This window comes from Coregonus lavaretus (genome assembly GCF_964263955.1).
Source record: "Coregonus lavaretus genome assembly, chromosome: 5".
Taxonomy (NCBI): domain Eukaryota; kingdom Metazoa; phylum Chordata; class Actinopteri; order Salmoniformes; family Salmonidae; genus Coregonus; species Coregonus lavaretus.
In genome coordinates this window covers 64,676,030-64,702,758 of record NC_139992.1, presented here as the reverse complement: position 1 = coordinate 64,702,758, position 26,729 = coordinate 64,676,030, and the positions used below count along the sequence as shown (strand labels likewise).

The 26,729-nt window shown below is 43.9% G+C and overlaps 1 protein-coding gene across 2 annotated transcripts in view; it reads right to left on the bottom strand.

Annotated features, from left to right (window-relative positions):
* LOC311129063 (formin-like protein 2) overlaps positions 1 to 26,729 on the bottom strand; it is a 104,982-nt gene that overhangs the window by 12,357 nt on the left and 65,896 nt on the right. The window contains exons 7-24 of one of the 2 annotated variants that reach the window (XM_084161331.1): positions 21,241 to 21,349; positions 19,311 to 19,387; positions 17,672 to 17,765; positions 15,609 to 15,683; positions 14,837 to 14,947; positions 12,015 to 12,164; positions 11,639 to 11,740; positions 11,033 to 11,363; positions 10,421 to 10,591; positions 8,871 to 8,891; positions 7,179 to 7,303; positions 6,812 to 7,014; positions 4,864 to 5,098; positions 1,783 to 1,851; positions 1,578 to 1,658; positions 1,227 to 1,356; positions 422 to 585; positions 60 to 161 (exon numbers count right to left, since the gene is read on the bottom strand). In XM_084161331.1, coding sequence (XP_084017457.1) covers positions 60 to 161; positions 422 to 585; positions 1,227 to 1,356; positions 1,578 to 1,658; positions 1,783 to 1,851; positions 4,864 to 5,098; positions 6,812 to 7,014; positions 7,179 to 7,303; positions 8,871 to 8,891; positions 10,421 to 10,591; positions 11,033 to 11,363; positions 11,639 to 11,740; positions 12,015 to 12,164; positions 14,837 to 14,947; positions 15,609 to 15,683; positions 17,672 to 17,765; positions 19,311 to 19,387; positions 21,241 to 21,349 — 2,350 coding nt within the window. The remainder of the gene's footprint in view (positions 1 to 59; positions 162 to 421; positions 586 to 1,226; positions 1,357 to 1,577; positions 1,659 to 1,782; positions 1,852 to 4,863; positions 5,099 to 6,811; positions 7,015 to 7,178; positions 7,304 to 8,870; positions 8,892 to 10,420; positions 10,592 to 11,032; positions 11,364 to 11,638; positions 11,741 to 12,014; positions 12,165 to 14,836; positions 14,948 to 15,608; positions 15,684 to 17,671; positions 17,766 to 19,310; positions 19,388 to 21,240; positions 21,350 to 26,729) is intronic. The other variant, XM_084161330.1, reaches the window with a different exon arrangement.

The following is a 26,729-nucleotide window of genomic DNA, read 5'->3' as shown; positions in this document are numbered from 1 at the left end:
GGGGTGGGATGTTTTTTGGACATTCTGAAGGGTGTGTAAGAGAGGAACATCAGTCTCACCCTGTAGGCCTTGATAAAGCGCACAAACACCGGGAAGAACACGGACGGGGGCGTCGTTTTGGAATTCTCGCCAAAGAATTTGACCGCCTCGTCGAAGGCGTCCTGTGAGAAGAAAATAGCACATTTTGCATTCGTGATTTCCCTGCGACGTTCTTTATCATCTAAACATATGCCAATCGTAAATTAGTCCCATCAAACAATACGGTCAGACATAGATTAAACTTAGTCCTGAACTAAAAAGCGGAGAATCTCCATTGAAAGTGCTTTTTAGTCCAGGATTAGGCTTAATCTGTGTCCAGGAAAATGCCCCATTAACCTTTAATAAAGTTGCTGTATTAGAAATTTAGTGAGGTGAGGTTTACCTGTGCGATCTTGGCGTCGTCCTGCAGCTTTTTCAGCTTGCCCTCGTTGTGTGTGATGAAGTCTTTGAGCATGGTGTTGTGACCATGCATGCTGTATTCTCTCTTGGTCAGGTCCATTCCCCGCTGGAGCTCCTTCACGTCCAGCAGAACGTTCTCTAACGACACTGAGATTGCGCACACACACACACAAACAGAATTGCAAACTGTTCGAAGCAGGGTACTCCCCAAGGAGGGCCATACCTCAGTGAGTTTACAGCACAGGTCTTCAGAGTAACACCCAGCATGGAGGAGTCAATGCCCCAGCAAGAGAACAACACCACAATGCATTGTAGGACATGACTGAAGATACAGAGCAACAGAAGTGCCTGCAGACCAAAGATAGGCTACAATCCTGTCCAAATCCAATGACTGATCATTAGGTATGCGTCCCAAATGGCACCCTATTCCATATTTAGTACACTACTTTAGACCAGGGCCCATAGGGTGCCATTTATTCAGCCAATTACAATCCTGAAGCAAATTATGCACTAGCAATACATTTGAGATGGGAGAGAGAATATCTTTCAAAACTGAAACTTTGTTTAAAACCGTATACTGCTCCCCTTTTACTGCTGTTCATGTAGTTCATTAGGGATTCGTCCCAAATAGCACCCTATTCCCTATATAGTGCACTATTTTAGACCAAGGGCCTCAGGGCTCTGGTCAAAAGTAGTGCACTATGTAGGGAATAGGGTGCAGCCTAGGATCTGATTTAGCATCAGCCCTTTATCACTGTAATATCACTAGGCTTTGTTGTGAATCGTACCTGCTGCAGCCTTCTCCACATAATGCAGTTCATTGTAGAACAGATTGACTTGGTGGTATTTCTCCTTCACCACGTTGGCTATGTAGTGCAACAGTGTCATTTTCCGGTCTGTCGACTTGGTGTCTAGTAGCTGGGGTAATTAGAGGATAAAAAGACGTGTGAAGATCATGCGTCCCAAATGGCACCCTATTCCCTATGTAGTGCACTACTTTTGACTAGGGCCCATAGGGCTGTGGTTCAAAATAGTGCACTACATAGGGAATAGGGTGCAATTTGGGATGCAAACAATGACAATCCTGAAGCACGTTATGCACTAGCAATACATTTAAGATGGGAGAGAGAATCTCTTACCAAATCTAAACTTTGTAGTTTAAAACCGTATACTGCTCCCCTTTTACTGCTGTTCATGTAGTTTCCGAGAGCCAAGATAATCTGTGGGGGAAAACAACAGCATTGGAACATCAACACAGAAGGCAGCCAGGAACAATATTTTCAACAACAAAAAAATCAGCACAGAGTATTTTTGATGCAAAGAAATCTGTAATTGGTCGCTTACCTCAAGAATTTTCTTGAGTTTCTGTGAGGATTTTATTGACACAGATGCAGCGATGATCGCATGAAGTTGCTGTAAAGAATAAGAAAGAAGGAAGTAGAACAAAAGTCAGACAAGAGGAGAATAAGTCAAATTAAAGAAGGCCCTGTACACACAGGTTGTACAACTGATGTACAGTGGCTTGCGAAAGTATTCACCCCCACTCTTCCTATTCTGTTGCCTTACAACCTGGAATTAAAATTGATTTTTGGGGGGTTTGTATCATTTGATTTACACAACATGCCTCCCACTTTGAAGATGCAAAATATTTTTTGTTGTGAAACAAACAAGAAATAAGACCAAAAAAAATAAAACTTGAGCGTGCATAACTATTCACCCCCCCAAAGTCAATACTTTGTAGAGCCACCTTTTGCAGCAATTACAGCTGCCAGTCTCTTGGGATATGTCTCTCTAAGCTTGGCACATCTAGCCACTGGGATTTTTGCCCATTCTTCAAGGCAAAATTGCTCCAGCTCCTTCAAGTTGGATGGGTTCCGCTGGTGTACAGCAATGTTTAAGTCATACCACAGATTCTCAATTGGATTGAGATCTGGGCTTTGACTAGGCCATTCCAAGACATTAAAATGTTTCCCCTTAAACCATTCGAGTGTTGCTTTAGCAGTATGCTTAGGGTCATTGTCCTGCTGTAAGGTGAACCTCCGTCCCAGTCTCAAATCTCTGGGAGACTGAAACAGGTTTCCCTCAAGAATTTCCCTGTATTTAGCGCCATCCATCATTCCTTCAATTCTGACCAGTTTCCCAGTCCCTGCCGATGAAAAACATCCCCACAGCATGATGCTGCCACCACCATGCTTCACTGTGGGGATGGTGTTCTCGGGGTGATGAGAGGTGTTGGGTTTGCGCCAGACATAGCGTTTTCCTTGATGAACAAAAAGCTCAATTTTAGTCTCATCTGACCAGAGTACCTTCTTCCATATGTTTGGGGAGTCTCCCACATGCCTTTTGGCAAACACCAAATGTGTTTGCTTTTATTTTTTTCATTTCACTTCACCAATTTGGACTATTTTGTGTATGTCCATTATATGAAATCCAAATAAAAATAAATTTAAATTACAGGTTGTAATGCAACAAAATAGAAAAAACACCAAGGGGGATGAATACTTTTGCAAGTCACTGTACAACATATTATACAATGGTTGTGATACGACTGATATATTTGTGATACAATGGAGAGTTGGTCTTAGGGCTGGGCGGAATACCATATTTTACTATATACCGGTATTGATGCACGGATCGGTTTGGGTTTTTAGTTTACCTTCTATAACGGTATTTGAACTTTTGGTTTGTTAAATTTGATATGCCATGTGTAACGTCCATTTTTATAGTTTACACCGCTACTTGGGCCAGCAGCATACCACCCTGCATCCAACTGCTGGCTTGCTTCTGAAACTAAGCAGGGTTGGTCCTGGTCGGTCCCTGTATGGGAGACTAGATGCTGCTGGAAGTGGTGTTGGAGGGCCAGTAGGAGGCACTCTTTCCTCTGGTCTAAAATATATCTCAATGCCCCCAGGTCAGTGATTGGGGACATTGCACTGTGTAGGGTTCTGTCTTTCAGATGGGATGTTAAACGGGTGACCTGACTCTCTGTGGTCACTAAAGATCCCATGGCACTTATTGTAAGAGTAGGGGTGTTAACCCCAGTGTCCTGCCTAAATTCCCAATCTGGCTCTCATACCATCATGGCCACATAATCATCCCCCATAATCTTCCAATGGGCTCATTCATCCACCATCCTCTCCCCTGTAACTATTCCCCAGGTCATTGCTGTAAATGAGAATGTGTTCTCAGTCAATTTACCTGGTAAAATAAACACACTTGAGCCATCTCTCTCTTCATGCCGCTTTCCACACAGACCTAGCCCTGTCACTCAAGGAGTGCATTTGTTGTTGCTTGACCACGAGACACTTGCGTTCAGTTCGCATGGTCAATGCAGCACAATGTTGTTTCCACTTTGCTTCTTAATATAAATCCACACTATTAGTTTGTGTTTCTTACATCTGCAAACAGCTAGTCTGTCTTTTCTTAGCAAGGTAAACCGTGTTAGCCACTAATGCTAATCGCTAGTTAGCTGGCTACCTAGCTAGCAAATGTACTGAGTCAGAGCAAACATAGCTAGCTATACAGACTGATACCAGTGATGGTGTAGGCCTAAATCAGCATGTTGTTTGTGCAGCAGTATCTTTAAAATCAAAGAGGAATAGGCAAAGCATGAATATGTTGGCTAAATGAAGAAACATTTAATATAGCTAAACATTATAGGGTCCCATAGGAAATACTGACCAACACTTTGGTTCCTACCCTGTCACAATAACTCCTCCCTGGCATTTTTTAAAATTCCTTGTCATGTCAAACAACACTGTGTTCAAAGTCCCCACTATTATTTATATTCTAACTATAGAATTAGAATAAACATTCTATTTCCATGATTCCAACAGTTCACCAAACTGTTTTGATCTAAATCGCAAGTCAAATCGTAATTGCAACATTTGGTTAAAAATAAGGCCTCGATTTTTTGCCCATATCGTGCAGCCCTACGTGGTAGTGTGGAAGTTACCTCAAATGAGTGCAGGAAATGCAGGAATTTATGAAAATGCAGGAAATTAATTTTGGTTGAAGTTAAACAGTATAAAACAATCAGAATGGAGAAAGACCCAGTGAAATCACTTAGAATGTATGTGTTGCAACCCTAGGGTCCCACTACTCATAAAGCAAATATTATTATTCAAAAACATAAAATACCGTCAAATAGCATCAACATTTTGAAATATACTGTCATATGATATTTTGGCCATATCGCCCAGCCCTAGTTGGTCTGCACAAAAATGTTCACACAATGCCTGTGCAGTGTCTCCACAATGCTTGTGTAATTTTTTGTGTGCAGAAACACTCCCCGTTGTATCACAAAACCCAAAAGCATTCCATATCAGTTGCAAAACTTGAGTGTATACAGGGCCGAAGAATGAATCCTCCTCTCCCATCACCTATAACCTCAATCATATCAGGTAAGCCCTGAGAGAGCCTCACCGGTGTCAGCATCTGCACGCTCTCGCAGAAGTTGCCTATGAAGGCCATGATGGTCATCTTCTGCATGAGCCGCTCTATCTTGCTGAAGTGCATCATGAAGCGGTCCTCGTCCGTCAGCGCCTCCAATGGCTTCTTCTCCTTCTCGTACTGACGCATGATCTTCACCTCGTTTTCCGTGGGCAGGAAGCGCATCAGACACTCCACATAGTCCACCGACAGGGTGCGCAGGTCAAACCTGACGGGTGGGGGGACGCAGGGGATATCGGTTATTACCCGGACTGGAGACACAGACATGCACGTTATGCGGAGGCACAGACAAACACACACACAAACACGGACTGGAGACACAGACATGCACACAGACGCTATGCTATGCAGACACACAAACAAACCCTAATTCGCGGTGCTAAATGCACCACCAGTCAAAAGTTTGGACACACCTACTCATTCAAGGGATTTTCTTTATTTTTACTATTTTCTACATTGTAAAATAATAATGAAGACATCAAAACTATGAAATAACACATATGGAATCATGTAGTAACCAAAAAAGTGTTAAACAAATCCAAATATATTTGAGATTTGAGATTCTTCAAATAGCCACCCTTTGCCTTGATGACAGCTTTGGCATTCTCTCAACCAGCTTCATGAGGTAGTCACCTGGTGTGCCTTGTTAAAAGTTAATTTGTCTTAATGCGTTTGAGCCAATCAGTTGTGTTGTGACAAGGTAGGGTTGGTATACAGAAGATAGCCCTATTTGGTAAAAGACCAAGTCCATATTATGGCACGAACAGCTCAAATAAGCAAAGAGAAATGACAGTCCATCATTACTTTAAGACATAAAGGTCAGTCAATACGGAACATTTCAAGAACTTTGATGAAACTGGCTCTCATGAGGACCACAACAGGAATGGAAGACCCAGAGTTACCTCTGCTGCAGAGGATAAATTCATTAGAGTTACCAGCCTCAGAAATTGCAGCCAAAATAAATGCTTCACAGAGTTCAAGTAACAGACACATCTCAACATCACCTGTTCAGAGGAGACTGTGTGAATCAGGCCTTCATGGTCAAATTGCTGCAAAGAACCGACTACTAAAAGACACCAAGAAGAGACTTGCTTTGGTCAAGAAACACGAGCAATGGACATTAGACTGGTGGAAATGTGTCCTTTGGTCTGGAGTCCAAATTTGAGATTTTTAGTTCCAACCGGCGTGGCTTTGTGAGATGTGGTGTGGGTGAACGGATGATCTCCGCATGTGTATTTCCCACCGTAAAGCATGGAGGAGGAGGTGTTATGTTGTGGGAGTGCTTTGCTGGTGACACTGTCTGTGATTTATTTAGAATTCAAGGCACACTTAACCTGCATGGCTACCACAGCATTCTGCAGCGATACGCCATCCTATCTGGTTTGGGCTTAGTGGGACTATCATTTGTTTTTCAACAGGACAATGACCCAACACACCTCCAGGCTGTATAAAGGCTATTTGACCAAGAAGGAGAGTGATGGAGTGCTGCATTAGATGACCTGGCCTCCACAATCCCCCGACCTCAACCCAATTGAGATTGTTTGGGATGAGTCGGATGGCAGAGTGAAGGAAAAGCAGCCAACAAGTGCTTAGCACATGTGGGAACTCCTTCAAGACTGTTTGAAAAGCATTCCAGGTGAAGCTGGTTGAGAGAATGCCAAGAGTGTGCAAAGCTGTCATCAAGGCAAAGGGTGGCTATTTGAAGAATCTCAAAAATTGTTTAACACTTTTTTGATTACTACATGATTCCATATGTGTTATTTCATAGTTTTGATGTCTTCACTATTATTCTACAATGTAGAAAATAGTACAAATAAAGAAAAACCCTTGAATGAGTAGGTGTGTTCAAACTTTTGACTAGTACTGTAGATTAAGAAGACCACTAGGTTGTGTAGTGTAGGAGGAGTCCTTGACGTCTTACAGCTGAATGGCCTTGCAGATCTCCTCGGGGGCCTTGCCCACTTTCCTCAGGGTGATGGCCATGTTCTTGGCCCGGTTGGCATCCAGCAGCGCCACCTTGTTGGGACCCTTCTGGATGACCTTGGTCTTGCTCATGGTCAAGTCGATGGCCGGGCCCTGGGCTTTCGTCTTGAACATCTCCTCAAAGTCATCCACGTTCAGGTCCTGAGGTTGAAAACACACTTCAAGTGAGAAGGTTTGAATCCTAAGCAACCTGCCCTGTGGTGAGTAGCCTACATGTTGTTTGAAGTACAGTAGACCAACATAGCTTTTATAGAAGGTCAAAGTGTGAAATGCATATCTGTGGGGGTGAGTGGATGGTTCCCTACCTCCAGTATCCTCTCGTCGTCGATCTCATTGAACACAGTGCCGTTGATTTGGTTGGGCTTCAGTGCCACCCAGTTCAACACCGGCAAACGGAACTTGGTCTTGATAGGCTTCTTAATCTTCACGGCTACACCGGAACACAGAGGAATAAGTCAGCAAGTACACCATCTACCTATCTCTATCATCGCTCTCACAAACACACAGTGCACAAGTCGTGTGATGGGGGATAGACATAGGCTGCATGCATCCCAAATGGCACCCTATTCACTATGTAGTTCACTACTTTTAGTACTACAAAAGAAGTGCACTATATCAGTGGAGGCTGGTGAGGGGAGGAGGCTCATAATAATGGCTGGAATGGAGTCAATGGAATGGTTTCAAACATGTGGTTGATACCATTCCATTGACTCCATTCCAGCCATTACTATGAGCCGTCCTCCCCTCAGCAGCCTCCACTACACTATATAGGAAATAATGTGCACTATATAGGGAATAAGGGTGCCATGTGGGACACACACAGTCTTATCAGTGACTGGTGGTAGTGACACACATGGAGATGCCTCCCTCCGTAGATAGATAAATAGGCTGAGACTGGCCGTTTGTCTCATGTTAAGTCACACCTGAGAGAACTGGAGATGTGCTCTACAGCCGCTTCTATAGCAGGGCATGATGGGCTCTGGCTAGCTCTTTACTGCTAGCCATAGCCACTACAGTTTATTGATTTAACCTTTATTTAACCAAGACATCCAATTCAGAAGCAGGCCCAGAATAGTGCCTTGGGGGACACCAAATTGAGTTAGCTACGATATTGAATGTGCATATGGCTACGGTTGTCATCCATGCCACAGCAGCAGATTGTGTTTATATAGACAAGGATTATGGCCATACTGAGTATATAAGCCCAGATTGACTGCCTCTCCCCGGGTAACCTCTCGTGTTGCCACATGAGTAGCACACAGACAGACAGAGGTACCGCTGGCGGTGGAGCAGAGCGATAAGGATCAGGATTGGAGAGTGTGACAACCAGGGCATTCCAGGCTTGCACAACACTCTCCTATCTTACTAGCATCACCAGCCTACCTGCAGCAGCACGTCAATGTGTTTCAACATGCAACAACAGACACTTCCAGACATCACAATAAAACACACACACACAAGGTAGAGTACAGTATGGAGACCATGCAGGAGTTGGAAATATGGCATTTTCAGTGCTTTCCCATCGGTCAAGACTAAGTAAGACACATTGTACAGTATTTTGTCTCATCCCATTATATTTAACAGGCTAAGGACCCCAGCATTTCAGGATCCGATAATGATGACAAACGACTCCAACTAGGAGTCAATGTCCTGTGGTTCATGTTTTGTGGATAGACTGTGGTTTCATATTTTGGTGTGCTCGAGCCTTTTACAGTACAGCAGTGAAGAATTATGAATATTTTTGGGGAGTTTGCAAACAGTCGTAAGAGAATTCAAAGAGAATGCATGAAAAAAAGAGTTTCATGCTTGGTTAGACTGAAAGAATCATAGAGCATAAAGGGCCATCTCTATGTGGACATTCTTCCTGTGTGTGTGTGTGTGTGTGTGTGTGTGTGTGTCTTGTCTTCACGTTTGCGGTTACAACAGAAAATACAATTTCCAATTACTTGGGAGACGAGGAACAGTGAAAACACAACCACATGACAGAAAAAACCTACAGAACAGTTTGATTGGTCCCTCTGGTTAGCAGAAAAGAAGGTAGAGAGAAAAACAACCAGAGAAATCATTAATAACAAAATAATGTTGTGCATCCATTTTAAAGAGAGAGACATTAGTAAGATAATAAATCATAATAGACAATAATAATAAACGTGGACAAAACAAGCTTTACAGTTGAAAGTGTACTACTGCTAGTGCTGTCATATACTGAATTAATGCTTCAGATCAAGAGGCATATTCAAGGTGAAAGGTCAAATTTTGGAATGATCTTGTGTCACATTGCATCTTTGTCTCAACTGGTCAAAGTCTGCAGTGTATACAGACCCAGTGACACACAATGATAGGTTAAGGGGGAGGCCAGTCAGTGAGTCAGAAGAGGCCTGACTAGCTGTCACATCCGCTCTGAGTCACCCATGCTATCCACGCCCTGATATCCAGGAAGTCAAGCAGCTTGAAATAGCGGTGAGTAACCAACATCAGACACACTGATACTGTAGTTATCAGCAGGGTTCAAAAGGCCTAGAGGATCTCAGGAGGCTTGGCTCCTGTTCTGCTACTGTCAGTCTGACGCACACACGCACACACACACACACACACACACACACACACACACACACACACACACACACACACAGCTCAGTTGATGAGGCAACATAGTGTAGATTAAGATTGTGAATTTCGAAGCATTGGAAAGCACATGGTGTGCAATTTCCACAAGTATGTGGTACATTTTCACAATGCTTAGTGTAAAACTCAAAACAGATCATCGAAAAGGCAGTTGTTTTAAAACTCTAAGCACATTTTAAATTGACTAAGTACAACACACAAAAACATAGTAATTTTTTCATCAAACTTAATCAGTGTTTCATCTAGAAATACGTTTCACATTGCACATGATCCCCATCCCCATGAGTGTGCCACCCTCCTCCAGGCCATGGATGAGGCATGCAATGATTTGCCATGCCAAAAGGTTTTTCTCCAGGTGCATGAACAATGAGGACATTTGCTGCAATGTCAATGAGAACCTATGGCCAAATGCTCAAGACAGGCTTGATGCAAACTAGTGGCTGCAAAAATTAGTTTATTTCATTAATTTCATTTGTTTCATTTTAATACAGTACACCATGTTGTAATTATATCTGAACAATATATTTTTGCATCAAAAATGTCTTCAATAATCTCACCTTTGACATTGGATAGAAATTATGGGCATTTTGATGGGTACATTTTTTATCATGGTATTTCACAGTAAACATATTTTTTGGATCAATGGTTGTGTGGTGAAAGATGTCTCCAACCAAAATGTATGCACAATAAAAGGTTTTGAATAAGTGTTACCAGTTTGGAGTTTTGTATTAAGAGTTTTGAAAATTCACCACATACTTGTGAAAATAGCACCAAAGTGATTGAACAAAAGCGTATTGTGAAAACCCATCTTTCATTGTCTGGTACAGTGTGATTCATCCACGTCCACTACAAAGGGAATAGGGTGCCATTTGAGACGCATTCAGTCTCACACACGGGCGCCGTCTGGGTGGGATGACCTTACCTGCTAACCCTGAGTTGAAGATGACGGTGGGGGATCCACAGCCGGGCAGCGGGGGGGCCATGGGGGGTGGAGGCGGGGGCGGGGGGGCAGACACCTCCATAGGGCCGGGGGGAGGCGGGGGAGGCGGGGGAGGGGGAGGAGCGGCATGGCCAGCCAATGACCCATTTGGCACTGGAATAGAGGGAGAGAAATAGAGAAGAGGATGAACAAACAGGAGCAGAGAGGGAACGAGCGAGCGAGAGAAAGAGAGAGAAAGTAAGCGTGGAATTGAGATGACAGCATGCCAAGTGCTGACTCCCATTGAGACTCAATCAGCAGAGTACAAACTCCTCTCATGTGACTGCTCTGCTCTCTTTCTCTCTCTCGCTCTCTCTCTGCTGGCTTCCCCAGCTCTGCCTCTGTGTCTGTTTTTGTTACAACTCAAATGCCAGAGCTGGAACAGCTTGGCCTAACGGCATACCGGTACTTTAAATTCCACTTAAGAAAATAGGACAGTAAAAATTTAAGGGCATGTTGTGAAACTAGCAACTAGCAGTCCAGACTGCTTAGCTACCGTCTGTGATTAAACAGTAAGCTAAGCCGGGATTGGTCTGAACTCGGAATTCCACCTACCAGTCTCAGGCACAGGCGGTGGGAGAGGAGGAGGGGGCGGGGGTGGCGCAGGCATCCCCGGGATCCCATTCGACCCCATCGGGCAGACCGCACCCCCGTTATAGGCCCCTGGTACACCCTTAAATCCGGCCACCAGCGGGCCCCCGGGGGCGGGCGGCGAGGGTAGGATGGAGATGTCCCCGTCGCCCTTCTTCTGGATCTTGATGGTGCCCTGCTTCTCCAGCTCGTGGATCTTCTTCTCCAGGTTGCACTGCCTCTGGATGGCCTCGTCCTTCTCCTTCACCATCCGCCGCAGTGTGTGAACCTGCGAGTTGGCGTCCTTGTACACCTCCTGGGTGGGGGGGGGGGGGCAGGGAACAGACAGAGATGTTACTGTATTGCATGCAGATCAGAGGATTATCAACCTCTGTCCGTCAGCCATAGAATTACATAAAGAATAAGTAGAATGGACAACTGGCATCCTAGCAACATGACTAAAGATTTGTCCATCTTGGTCAGGAAAACATTTCTTCTAGAAACTGTCACTCTAGTGAATTATGCCGTCAACGTTATTAACTCCTCTCCCCTATTGATTGAGGGAGCAGAGTGAGTAGTCTGAAGTCTCACCCGGACGGAGTCGAGCTCCTTGTTGCGCGTCATCAGCTGTTTTTCCAGCTCCACGATCTTGGACATGGCCTCGTTCTCCGTGTCCTGCAGCTTCTCCGTCATCTGGGTGGGCAAAGGTCGAGGGTCAGTCAGATCACATGACACGTATACACAGAGTGAGTGTTTGTAGTGAATTCATGTATTAATTAATTAACTAATGAATTAATGGATGGATGTCAAGTCACTGAACGAGTGATTGAGGATTCAGATAGAAGGGACGGGTGCAGTGAGTTATCAAAAAGTCAACATGTAGGGTGGCAAGAGTCTTCTGTAGAGAGTCAGTCAGAGTGTATTAGATAGAGACAGTAAGTCTGTGTGTGGTGTCGTTTCTTCTCACATGTGACATGTTCTCCTCCAGCTCCTCCACGCGCTCCAGCGCGGCATTCTTGGTCTCGGCGTCCTCCAGCAGGGCGCCCACGTCAAATACGTTGTCCAGGTAAGCTTGGATCTGGACCTGCAGCTTGTCACTCTCTGTATGCTTCAGCTTCTACACACACACACACACACACACACACACACACACACACACACACACACACACACACACACACACACACACACACACACACACACACACACACACACACAGACAGACAGACAGACAGACAGACAGACAGACAGACAGACAGACAGACAGACAGACAGACAGACAGACAGACAGACAGACAGACAGACAGACAGACAGACAGACAGACAGACAGACAGACAGACACATTAGATTTACATTAGATTTACATTTAGCAGATAATTTAGCAGACACTCTTATCCAGAACGACAGATAGACAGACATGCAGGCAGTCGGATGGATAGACAGACAAACAGACAGACAGGCAGACAGACAGACAGGTCTGAGGAGGGAAAGGGACTGATTGGGCCAGTGCATTGCACACAGGGTCGCATCTCAAAGACAAGGATGGATTTTAGCCTCTCCAGTCAAGGCGAGGGTCTATAGAATAAACTCACTTTCTAAACAGAGGGAAAACTGAGTATTGACCTTGTTTCAGAGTCTGAGCTGATTATCTAAGTGCGTGTTTTTATTAGCTTCTCTACATATTTCCTGTGATATATAGCAGGTTTGGGGTCAATTCCTTCACAATTCAGTCAATTCAGTAAGTAAAAATAATTCCCAATTCCAATTCTCCTCAATGCTTCTCTGTGAGAAAAAAACATTGCAATTCTGTTTACTTCCTGAATTGACTGACTTGAAATGGAATTGACTCGAGGGCTGTTGTGGTTACGGTATTACCGCCACACCGGCAGTCATGAGTCATGACCGCAGTAAAATTCCACATAACCGTTGAGTCATGGTAATCTCCTTTTATGCACTCTGGACATGCTTTGGTAGTACCCAACTTGCTAACTACCATCAGGTCCTAATGGCCTGATACTCAGGGCTCTATTGTCCCTCTAACCACTCTGACATCAATGTAAATGCAATCGAAAATCACATCAAACACTTATCATCAAAACAGTAGGCCTATCATACTTTTAAAACTCACCTCACTCACCATGTGATGATCAATTTGAAGAAAGAACTTAAACAGCATATTAGAGCTTATGCATATGCATAAGTTTATGAGCACAAGCCCGAAAGAAAAACCTGAATTAAAATGAGGATTGTGCCGTTACACAATACATAGCCTACCCATATTACACATGGCAGAAAAACATAAAACAAAACTGATTTAAGACGTCTTTGGTACATAATTGGTCTAGCCTATACTCCAAAATTAAACAAATTTGAGTAATCGCCTTCGAGTGTGGACTGTATTATTATGCATACTGGATGGACTGGTTACCTTATGCTACGCTCCAAAATGTCTATCCATGAGTCTGGGAGAGAACGTCTATAGCCCTAGGCGATGCTGTTGGTTAATTGATTGTGCAGGGCGGCTTACAGTTAGCCTACAATTAGTGAATTTGTATTTGATTTTGAATAGCCTAGTAATGTGATTTATTTTATATTTTCATAATTAATTGGGTGGCACATTACCTTTATCTATACAGAATATCTCACCACCATGCATTTTCATCTCCTACTCTCTCTCCTTTATTCCTTTCTCGAGCATGCAGAGGGGCTGTCAACAGTTTAGTGAAATATGTTTTGTTGCGAAAACATGTTACTATCGATGTTCCCGAACATATTTCACTTGGTTTCCCAAATTAAGCACTGGGTAGATGCAGGAACAAGGTTGGAGAGCCCAAGGCATACAGAGTTTGGGCAGAATATCACCTGTTGAGCAGCGAGAGCATGCTCCTCAAACAGTGGTTGATGCGTGGAGTTAAATAAGTATTCTTATATTTATTTCTCAGCTGCTCATATTAAGCACATCTTCCGCTATAAAACCGAAGTAGCCTACAAAACGGACCAGTGGGAAAGCGCGCGCCCTCCCTTTTCGCTATTCCCTTTCCCCTGAACCCGGTTCCTGCCCATTTTATAACGGCCAATTCTAAATCGAAACTAACTTGACATATTAGTAAAGACCAGATTAAATTGAGAATAGTCTGATGGGTGAAAATATGATCACTTGATGAGAGAACAGCTGTGCAGCCTGAGGTGAGGAACAGAGTGCAAGCTATATGTTTAGATTTCTAAGACAGTCTAAGGTTTGTATCATTCACAACTAAAGTTGCCAAATAACTCTAAATCTAGCATATAGGACCTGTTTCAAATGATCACTTTTATGCTCAACATAGCCACTTCATATGCGCACTCGCTCCATAATGGGAATAATATCCTTTCTATTTTATTCAGCTAAGTTCAATTATATTCTTCTTACTATAAAACCATATAAATAAAATAATGTCACAGGACTTGTAAGCATATCTTGTCAGCTAAATGAACAAGCCTACAGCCTATGGCATGGAGCATAGCCAGATAACATACAGTAGGCCAACTCATATTCTGTTCTTCTGAAATACATTTTCTTCATATCATAATGTTTCTTTAGACCGGACTAAAATAAATAATGGATGTATTGTGAAAGTGCATATGGCTTGTATGCGTGGAGGCCTGGAGATGCTAAACATGTTCATGTTAATTAACGGTCAATTGCCATGAGACTGGCAGTCTTTTGCATGACAATAACCGGCTGACAAAATGTCATGACCGCCACTGCCCTAATTGACCCCAACTCTGGCTGGTGTCCATCTACTTACATCCAGGTAGTCGTCCAGACAGAGCTTGGTGAAGTTGTACTGCAGGTGAACCCTGAAGTTCATGTCCTCTACCGAGTGGACCACGATGTTGATGAACTGCATACATGCCACCTATAGGGACCAACAAGCACAACACCCATCCAGCGATATTTCACTGTACTGATACCGAAACATCCATGTAATATAGTGTGCATCCCAAATTACACTATTCCATGTACTATAAAGAGAGTAGGGTGCCATTTGGGAATAAGTCTTAGTGTGTAAATGAGCATGAGTATGGAAATGATGTGGCTGCATTCGTCATGCTAAATGGGCAGATAAAGGAATTCACTTCAGGTGGCATCCCAAATAGCACTCTAATCCCATTGGGCTCTGGTCAAAAGTAGTGCACTACATAGGGAATAGGGTGACATTTGGGACACACTTCAGTGTTAAATGTACCCAGTGGAGTGCCACAGAATCAGTGCATTCTTGTCACACTGCTAATACTGTCTTAATGGACTTCCTTAAGAACTTGGAGTCAACTGGGTGCGAGATGCCAGCCCTGTCTGACAAATCTGTTCGCTTTCGTGCTCGAGTCAAACGAATGGCACTCTACCAAATGGCTCAGAACGGACTTGTGACTTGTGACACACAAGGCCTACTCAAACACACACGGCATCTGGTTGGCCTCTCATGCACACACGGCAGGCAGGGTCTGGTTATAAAATGTGATTTCAGGATATGATGTAACCTAACAACCGATGGCTAGTCCAGTGGAAATGTTGTGTACCATAAAGTCAATGTTGTTATCCATGTCCTTGAAATGTTCCATCAACTTCTCGAACCTCTGTGTCTCAGCACACACCTGCAAGAAAAATCAATCATTCACTTTTAGTCATGGACTCAAAAGGTGATGAAATGAATCTTTATGTACCACTGTACTTAGAGCATCCAGATATAACGCTTTATGACTTGTTATAAGCATGTATGAGCCTTAATAACGTATTATAACAAGGCTGTTATGTCTCTCTATGCATAACATTTTTCAGTTGTCTCAAACTGGCTGCTATTGAGTCTGAATCATTAAATATGTTTAAGACATTATAAGCGGGTCAAAGCCTACATGTAAATGCTCATCACAAGTCTTACAATGCATCATAACTGCATCATAATGCATTATACATGGATGCTTCAAGTTAAGTGTTACAGGATTTGCAATGCAGCATGTATTACCTTAGCAAGAGAAATGAAATGTTTCCGTCATAATCTCTGCCTTATATAAAACCTAGCCCTGTACTGTCTCCTCACTCCCTCCCATCACTCTTGAATCCTTCCCTGATAAAATATCAAGCAGAACCTCCCCTGGCATAGGGCTGGCTTTGTAACACTCACAACCTATTTCCCCCCTCTGTGATTACCATATATGCAGCACTGAGAGAGAGAGAGAGAGAGAGAGAGGAGGGAGAGAGAGAGCGAGAGAGAGAGAGAGAGAGAGAGAGGGGGGAGAGAGAGAGAGAGAGAGAGAGAGAGAGAGGGGGGAGAGAGAGAGAGAGAGAGAGAGGGGAGAGAGAGAAGAGAGAGAAGAGAGAGAGAGGGTGGTAGGGGGAAGAGGGAGGCACCTCTGCAGTTCAGACATCGCTTTAAGGCATGGAAGGGGAGACAGACAGACAGAGGAAAGATAAAGAGCCAAGGAGAGGAGGAGGAGGAGGAGAGGGAAGAGAGGAGTGCATATGCACAGACCTCCACACAATGCTCTGTGCCCCAGCCTGCACCCTGCCCCCCACTCCAAACAACCCCCTCTAACCCATAGGGCGGGGAGTCAAGAGCCCCCTAACAACAAGCCTCCCCATAGAGGGAGAGCAATGAGCACCATCTCAACTCAAGCAAGCCAAAATAACACTTGTTTTATATCAGTTGTATTTTAGCATAAAACCCTACAGAAAAGCAGAAAAAGAAAGCGCTGTTTTTATATTACAGTTTATATGACACATACTGCCAACCAATAACGATTGTACAATGTGACCAATAAGATAATCTAATAGTTATTTTTGGAACATTGCCGTTTCAACCACATATATTGTGAAGGGTCGATCGCTATCCATTGACTTTAATAGTGCAGCGGCACACATGGCTATGTCTCTACCTTCTGTTTATGGGGGAGCGGCTCTGAGCTTTAGAGTTGGCTAGTCCACCTCTAATAACAGTGAAATACAATAGAGAGTAATGCTCTATATTTTATTCTGGGTGTAAATATTGCATTAACTGCAGTCAGCCCAATTTTTCCAGAGCCGGCCTGCGAATGGGACTGTTGTACAGAGGGCCACTCCATACTCCACCTTACTCCCACTCCTTTCTACGGAAGCCCAAATACTCTACACATACAAATGCAGACACACAGGGTCAGGGGGCATATGTATGTATCAAGTGTCTCAGAGTAGTGCTGATCTTGGATCAGTTTTCCCTTCTAGATCATACTGAAGATTGAAGATTACATGGACGGGGGGACCTGATCCTGGATCAGCACTCCTACTCTGCGAAACTAGGTTCATACGGCCCCTGATCAGGCTGTATTGCCTGCTGAATCACAAACAAACTGTTTTCTCTGTGGGCCTGAGAGGTCAGTGAACTGCCTTTCCAGCTGAGAGATGCTGAGCAACGTGTCTATAGCCTTTGATATAGGCAGTGCTGCATTCCTAGATGCAATCCTCCACAGGAATTGACCAACCTCGGGTCTGCTGTTGAGAACATTCCTCTACTACAAGACTCACTAAGTGAACTACATGAAATGACACTGTTTAGCATAGTATAATAGCATAGCGCTATCTTCTTGTCTGCGCATCCCCCGCACCATACCTCCTTGAAGTTGTCGAACGCAGAGAGGATGATTTCGTGTCCTCCCCTGACGAGACACACCGCGGCTAGTAACTCCAACACCAGAGCTTTGGTTCTGGGAAAGCAGGAAAATAAAACAATGATCGGTTAACCTGGTGTGATGCCACTGCCAATGCAAACCCATAGTGATGCCTAACGAAAAGGGGTCGCATCCTTTCTACCACTAGGGCTGTGTCCCAAATGGCACCCTATTCCCTTTCTAGTGCACTACTTTTAACCAGAGCTCCATGGACCCTGGCCAAACGTAGTGCAGTATGAAGGGAATAGGGTGCCATCCAAGGTTACATAACGTTGTCTTATCAGATCATGTTGCTGGATCGAACATGTCAATTCAATAGTATTATATGATAAGCAGGTCTGTTGGTCTAATGCAGGGGATTAAAGGAAAGGTATACAGAGCAGAATGAATCCCTCAGCCGTAATCCCTATGAGTGATGAGGTGGTACCCTGTGTCATGTAAAAATCTTCCCAGCGTGAAATAGTTCCCAATCGTTCTGATTGTGTTGTTATTGTGACGTCATGCTGTACAATTTCTCCCAGTGTGAAAATGTTCCCAGTTCAATAATTCCACGTGCATCTCTTTATCTGGATGGCTGATGTTTCTCTCACACCCTTCCTCGACATCGAAAAACTGTTCTGTGGGCACGCGCATTTGCTTCACACATCTGTCAATCAATGGTGGCCAGGAGTATTGACACTGACCAATCAGAAGCTTGTTGAGGCGCGAGGTCAGCATATAAACACCCGGACACGCGCGTCAAAGTGCTTAGGGTTGAAGTGAGGAGAGATTTTTTGCGATTGCAAAGGCGCTACAGGAGAGAAACATCAGCCATCCAGATAAAGAGATGCACGTGGAATTATTGACTGGGAACATTTTCCTGTGAGAAATGTTACAACATGACGTCACAATCACAACACAATCAGAACGATTGGGAACTATTTCACACTGGGAAGATTTTTACATGACACCCTGTACCATTAGCTCATTCATTCAAAGTAAACGTATTCTATTATTTTCTATTCTATTCTATTCACGCATGCAAACACAAAGACATACACGCTACGCAGAAACACAAGCTCAGCCATGATGCAGGCGGATGCAAACAAGCACACACACACACACACACACACACCCACACAAACACACTTCAATAAACAAAAGCCAGGCGCCTGAATAAAGGGCCCTTCCTGTTGCCTGGTGCTCTGTGCAGCTGCCAGTGGTCCCTGACCTGCCTGACCTGCCTACCTGCCTGACCTGCCTGCCTGCCTCCCTGGATGTCTAGATGGCTGGTTGGCTTGCTGAATGAGTTAGCACTGGATACTGGCTTTACGCACACTTTGGACAGGGTGTTGAAAGAGAATGTGCACTGGCTCTATTAGCAGTTGACAGAGCTGGTGCAGTCATAAGGGGAGGTAGGCCTGTAGTGCTGATCTACGATCAGTTTAGCCTTTTAGATCATAATGAATACGATAATATATGGACGGGGTAGCTGATCCTATATCACCGCTACTCCTCGGAGACGCTTGAAAAATAAGCACCCAGAGGAGCTGTTTAGCACCAGGCACCGTGGGCCCATCCAACCCAACGCTTCCATTTTACCTGGGATTCTTATTGTTGAGACTTAGTGCAATTTCATTCACAGCATGCGGGTGGGACATCACCATGTTGAAGCCGTACTGGGTCATCAAAAATAGATGGATCGAGAGAGAGAAGGAGAGAAAAAGAAAGACAGCTCGTTAATAAACAGGGAGTGACTCCATTTACATAATAAAGGGAAACTTGAGAAATGATCTGTCGCGGAAAACATGGCAGACGATATATTTATTTGGCCGAGGATAGATGAGGGTGTGTGTCTATACTTCAACCCTCCATCTATGGTTGTGTCCCAAATGGCACCCTATATACAGTGCATTCGGAAAGTATTCAGACCGCTTGACTTTTTCCACATTTTGTTACGTTACAGCCTTATTCTAAAATTGATTCAATTGTTTTTTTCCCCCCTCATCAATCTACACACAATACCCCTTGGGTATGACGCTACAAGCTTAGCACACCTGTATTTGGGGAGTTTCTCCCATTTGTCTCTGCAGATCCTCTCAAACTCTGTCAGGTTGGATGGGGAGCGTCGCTGCACAGCTATTTTCAGGTCTCTCAAGAGATGTTTGATTGGGTTCAAGTCCAGGCTCTGGCTGGACCAATCAAGGACATTCAGAGACTTGTCCCGAAGCCACTCCTGTGTTTAGGATCGTTGTCCTGTTGGAAGGTGAACCTTCGCCCCAGTCTGAGGTCCTGAGTGCTCTGGAGCAGGTTGTCATCAAGGATCTCTCTGTACTTTGCTCCGTTCATCTTTCCCTCGATCCTGACCAGTCTCCCAGTCCGTGCCGCTGAAAAACATCCCCCCCAGCATGATGCTGCCACCACTATGCTTCACTGTAGGGATGGTGCCAGGTTTCCTCCAGACATGACAGACATGATGCTTGGCATTCAGGCCAAAGAGTTCAATCTTGGTTTCATCAGACCAGAAAACCTTGTTTCTCATTGTCTTTTTTATTTATTTATTTTTATTTCACCTTTATTTAACCAGGTAAGCCAGTTGAGAACAAGTTCTCATTTACAACTGAGAGTCCTTTAGGTGCCTACCATAAAGGCCTGATTGGTGGAGTGCTGCAGAGATGGTTGTCCTTCTGGAAGGTTCTCCCATCTCCACAGAGGAACTCTGGAGCTCTGTCAGAGTGACCATTGGGTTCTTGGTCACTTCCCTGACCAAGGCCCTTCTCCCCCGATTGCTCAGTTTGGCCGGGCGGCTAGTATTGGTGGTTCCAAGCTTCTTCCATTTAAGAATGATGGAGGCCACTGTGTTCTTGGGGACCTTCAATGCTGCAGACATTTTTTGGTACCCTTCTCCAGATCTGTGCCTCGACACAATCTTGTCTCGGAGCTCTATGGACAATTCCTTTGACCTCATGGCTTGGTTTTTGCTCTGACATGCACTGTCAACTGTGGGACCTAATATAGACTGGTGTGTGCCTTTCCAAATCATGTCCAATCAATTGAATTTACCACAGGTGGACTCTAATCAAGTTGTAGAAACATCTCAAGGATGATCATTGGAAACAGGATGCACCTGAGATCAATTTCGAGTGTCATAGCAAAGGATCTGAATACTTACGTAAATAAGGTATTTCAGTTTTTTTTTAATAAATTAGCAACAAATTCTAAAAACCTGTTTTCGCTTTGTCATTATTGGGTGTGTGTAGATTGATGAGGAAAAAATGTAATTTAATCAATTTTAGAATAAGTCTAACGTAACAAAATGTGGAAAAAGTCAAGGGGTCTGAATACTTTCCGAATGCACTGTAGTGCACTACATATGACGAGAGCTCTATGGGCCCCAATGTTATAGTGCACTACCTTTTACCAGGGCACTATGGGCCCTGGTCAAAAGTAGTGCACTAAATAGGGTATAGGGTACCATTTAGGAGGTACTCTATGTATTGGGTTAGCATGGGGACTGGAGAGAGAGACTCACCTGGTAGTTCATGATGGCTCGCAGGCACATGATGCAGACGTGAACGTCGTCCTTTTTACAGACCAGTCGGGAGTTCTTTAGAGTTCTCTGGCTTGGCAACGTGTTGCAACTGAAACATACGGATACAGGAGAGTTTTCACAGTAAGCACCTTTAGTCTGAATCAATACAAACAAAGACACACAGTAAACAAGAAAACAGATGTAATCTGTGAACTGTAGAAATTAAACTCGGTACAAGGACACACAGAGTTGTGTAATCTACTGCCTTACTCAGAGGGCAAAGGGGAGCCTGTGTGATTGTTTTAATTGAACTATCCCGCACAAAGATATCACTTACAGCTAGTACAATGGCAGCAAGTCATTTGCATGCATGGCGGTGATCATGCCGGCTTTGTGAAGATAAAACGGCAAAGAGTGGATGGAGCCTTTCCCGCTGACACCTTTCTCACAATGAAAGGAGAGTGCTTGAGTAGCACACCGGCCGCTGAGAGTGGGTGTGGGTGTGTGTGTGCGTGCATGTATGTGTGTGTGTGTGTTACTGAAGCTCAGTCCAGCCAGGGACATAAAACTTGAGATATTTTCAGCGCTGTCACAAGGCTCTAACTACTAGCCATGGTTTTGGGAAAAGGTTCCTTGAGGCTACCGATGCACACAAACACTGATTTATGTTAGCACTGATGCCTTAGGGCCAGTCTTCAGTCACGGCATTGGCAAAAATGTGTTGTCTAAACAATCTAGTAAACCACAGTCGACGATTGGTCTTCATGGTCTGGCACTTCTCACTGATTACATGAATGTGAGCTATTGAGCAACCAGTTATGACGTCTGCGTGTAGTAAATGTAAAATAGCGAAACAATATGTGGGTGTATGCGTAACTTTGTTTGTCTTTGTGTGTGTGTGTGTGTGTGTGTGTGTGCGTGTGACTTTGTTCTATTTAGGTGCATGTGGCAAAAAAACAAGTGTCCTCAAATAAATGAGCTCGCTTCACGAGACGGTGACAGAATTGGAACGCTGCCTCACACGCAGCCTCACAGCAGCAGGCGATGGCGGCGTTCTTCAAGAACTAAGCTTTTGTCTTCTTTCCCCTCATTACACAAAAATATCTCCAGCCTTCAGCCTGAGACCAGGCAGCGGGAACAATTGGTAGAGTAACACATTTTGGGGAAAGAATCTATATCCCGAACATAGTGCACTACCTTTTACAGTGAGGGAAAAAAGTATTTGATCCCCTGCTGATTTTGTACATTTGCCCACGGACAAAGACATGATCAGTCTATCATTTTAATGGTAGGTTTATTTGAACAGTGAGAGACAGAATAACAACAACAAAATCCAGAAAAACGCATGTCAAAAATGTTATAAATTGATTTGCATTTTAATGAGGGAAATAAGTATTTGACCCCTCTGCAAAACATGACTTAGTACTTGGTGGCAAAACCTTTGTTGGCAATCACAGAGGTCAGACGTTTCTTGTAGTTGGCCACCAGGTTTGCACACATCTCAGGAGGGTATTTGTTCCACTCCTCTTGTGCTTTCTTGAGCAGGGGGACCTTGCGGGCGCTGCAGGATTTCAGTCCTTCACGGCGTAGTGTGTTACCAATTGTTTTCTTGGTGACTATGGTCCCAGCTGCCTCGAGATCATTGACAAGATCCCCCCGTGTAGTTCTGGACTGATTCCTCACCGTTCTCATGATCATTGCAACTCCACGAGGTGAGATCTTGCATGAAGCCCCAGGCCGAGGGAGATTGACAGTTATTTTGTGTTTCTTCCATTTGCGAATAATCGCACCAACTGTTGTCACCTTCTCACCAAGCTGCTTGGCGATGGTCTTGTAGCCCATTCCAGCCTTGTGTAGGTCTACAATCTTGTCCCTGACATCCTTGGAGAGCTCTTTGGTCTTGGCCATGGTGGAGAGTTTGGAATCTGATTGATTGATTGCTTCTGTGGACAGGTGTCTTTTATACAGGTAACAAGCTGAGATTATCTCAGCTCGTTACCTGTATAAAAGACACCTGGGAGCCAGAAATCTTTCTGATTGAGAGGGGGTCAAATACGTATTTCCCTCATTAAAATGCAAATCAATTTATAACATTTTTGACATGCGTTTTTCTGGATTTTGTTGTTGTTATTCTGTCTGTCTCTCACTGTTCAAATAAACCTACCATTAAAATTATAGACTGATCATTTCTTTGTCAGTGGGCAAACGTACAAAATCAGCAGGGGATCAAATACTTTTTTCCCTCACTGTACCAGGGCTCTGGTCAAATGTAGTGCACTACATAGGGAATAGGGTGCCATTTGGGATGCTTTCAGTGACTTGAGAGTCCATTGTCTCTTAATCATACAGATGAAATGATGTGTGATGACATGACTATGAGTAAAACGAGACAGTCATTCACCCTGTTGCAATGTAGGCATGGTAGGCTTGCTTTGACAGGCCTGGTAGTGGTGTACCAACTTACACCCAATTAAAGTTCCCCAAAGGCTTCGAGCTATGTTTTCATGGATGTTATTTCAACACTACAGCTACCTAGTCTAAGGCTGAGTCCCAAATGGCAGCCTATTCCTTGTATAGTGTACTACTTTTGACCAGGGCCAAGTAGTACACTATATAGGGCCTTCAAACTCAACTCTGGACCTCAAAGCCAGTTCCACTGCATTTTTTCATTGTTCCCCTCTAAACAGGGACTGATTTAGACCTGGGACACCAGGTGTGTGCAATTAATTTAAGGTAGAACAGATAACCAGTAGGTTCCGGACCTCGTAGGGTAAGAGTTGAATACCCCTGATATAGGGAATAGGGTGCCATTTGGGACACACATATACTCTAAATCACATCTCACTACAGTACAACAACACATTGACAAACACAACCATAAACTACAGTAGGCTAGCCTAAATATTTCTAGGGAGCTCTGGGGAAAAACAGAAGACATACCATCGTCCTTGAGAACACTTTGGGCATTTCAAAGAGCTTGGTGTCCTTCAAGTGTGCAGTAAGGTTTTAAGAAAAATACATAGAATTCTTAATATGACATCAGAAAAGTGACAACAATGATTGACTTGGAAGGGGTGAAATTGTTAAAACGAGGCTAAGTTTCTGTATGTTGGAAATATGAATAAATACTAATAACGCTAGTGTTAACTACCTTGACTTGTCAGTCTGTGTTAGGAGGTAACTAAATAATGATAGTACAGATTACAGAATTGTTTCTTATACATCCAAAGTACAGAAGGGTTTGGTTTATAGCCAGTTACTAATTGAACCACTAGCAATATACAGAGGGGGCCAGAAACAATGCCAGTACAAACAGCCATTTGCTCTAAATGGGAACCGAAATGAAATTTCTACAGTAAGCACAATAGAGGTAGTAGCAGCAGGACAAATAGGCCTAACTCCCCCCTCCCTCCCCTTCACACACTGGGCCACAGCTTGGTATGGAAGCAGGTAGGGTGTGTGTGTGTGTGTGTGTGGGTGGGTGTGTGTCAGGGTTTCTGGTAGCCGGTAAATGGCCGATATTTTTTTCAAAAGCCGATAAATAAAATATTTGTTGGCCAAATTGTCCGGGAGAAAAAAGAAATCCATTGCAAAATAATGCTTTTTATTCATTGATGGAAATACCAGTTCATGTGCTCCAACATCAAAGGCAAATATACTTCATAGGCTAATAAATCCACAAGCTGCTTGGAAATTAGTGTCGGGTGTGTTTCTATTTTAACTCACTTTAAAGACGCAATGTCCTCACAAGGGACTTCAGCTAAGTGTACCCCGACTGGGCAGCATTGGCGAAGATTGCGTTGATTATCCCCGTTTCCAGTGTGACTGCCGAGAGGGGATTCTTTCTCCAAAACAGAGTAAAGACAGCCTCATGATCACGCCTTCTTAAGGACAAAGTAATGAGGCTGATGTGCATCAAGCTGCTCCAAGGAGTTGGACAGTTTTGACTTCCCAACAGCAGCAGCTGACTTTGAGCAGGCCAAGGTCCACCGCAAACGCAAGTAAATTAGAGGCAAATGATTGTGTTGGTCAGGCCAAGTCCTGGCAGTTCTGCTGCCGCCCTAGGCAAGATCAACATATGCCGCCACTGTGTCATGTATAGTATAAAGATTTGGAATGGATTGATAGAGTAGAGTAATGATGTGTATCATGGGAGATTGGTGCATTTGAGTTGAGCTTATTCACTAGCGCTTGGAAAGGAAAATGTTTTGCCACTTTTCACATCGGACAGTTACAATGCTGCAATCACTAGGCAGCCAACTGCCTATAGTAGGAAACAGAGTTGTTATCAATAAGCCATGTATATCACACATGACACGAGTCACAACCCCACAAAAGTTCAAATTACATGACCGGCCGGCCCTGGTGTTCATGCCGAGGCCTCGATTATATTTGAAAACAGCTGTGTTTTGTTATTTATTAATTACAATTTTCATACAAACAGCCTATAGGACAGGTCGTTGGCAAATTACATTACACAAATATTGTATTTTGAAGTTGTGTAGGAGACTTGTTCTTCTAGGCTAAATGTTTTTTTTTCATTTTTTAAATGATATTCATTCATGATTTATAGCAGGGATGAAGCCACAACGGGCAATTTTGTGCTTTTCAATAAAACCTGTCATGTTGGTATAAGAACATCGTTCTATTTAATTTAATTATAACTACAATGATCTAAATGTGATTTTGAGCACCGCCATAATGCGTTACGCAGGGGAGCAAGGTGGGTGGAGGTGGGGGGCGCGAGGGGTTTGGGGGTGCTGCAGGCATCTAGAACTATCAGACAGCACCATGAGCGACACCGTAAGTAGACCTGCCTGCTGCTGCTGAAGAGTGGAGCACAGAGTAGCAGACTAGAGGACGAAGGCCAGGACAGAACACCAGTCAACATCACAGCTGTCACTGTCACCTTCATACAGCTCACATTCACATACAGTGAATTCTGAAGGTATTCAGACCCCTTGACTTTTTCAACATTTTGTTACGTTACTGCCATATTCTAAAATGGATTAAATTGTTTTTTCCCCTCATCAATCTACACACAATACCCCATAATGAAAAAGCAAAAACAGGTTTTTAGAATTTTTTGCGAATGTATAAGAACATATAACATTTACATCATATAACATTTACATAAGTATTCAGACATTTACTCAGTTCTTTATTGAAGCACGTTTGGCAGCGATTACAGCCTCGATTCTTCTTGGGATTGATGCTACAAGCTTGGCACACCTGTATTTGGGGAGTTTCTCCCATTCTTCTCTGCAGATCCTCTCAAGCTCTGTCAGGTTGGATGGGGAGCGTCGCTGCACAGATATTTTCAGGTCTCTCCAGAGATGTTCGATCAGGTTCAAGTCCGGGCTCTGGCTGGGCCACTCAAGGACATTCAGAGACTTGTCCCGAAGCCACTCCTGCGTTGTCTTGGCTGTGTACTTAGGGTCGTTGTCCTGTTGGAAGGTGAACCTTCGCCCCAGTCTGAGGTCCTGAGC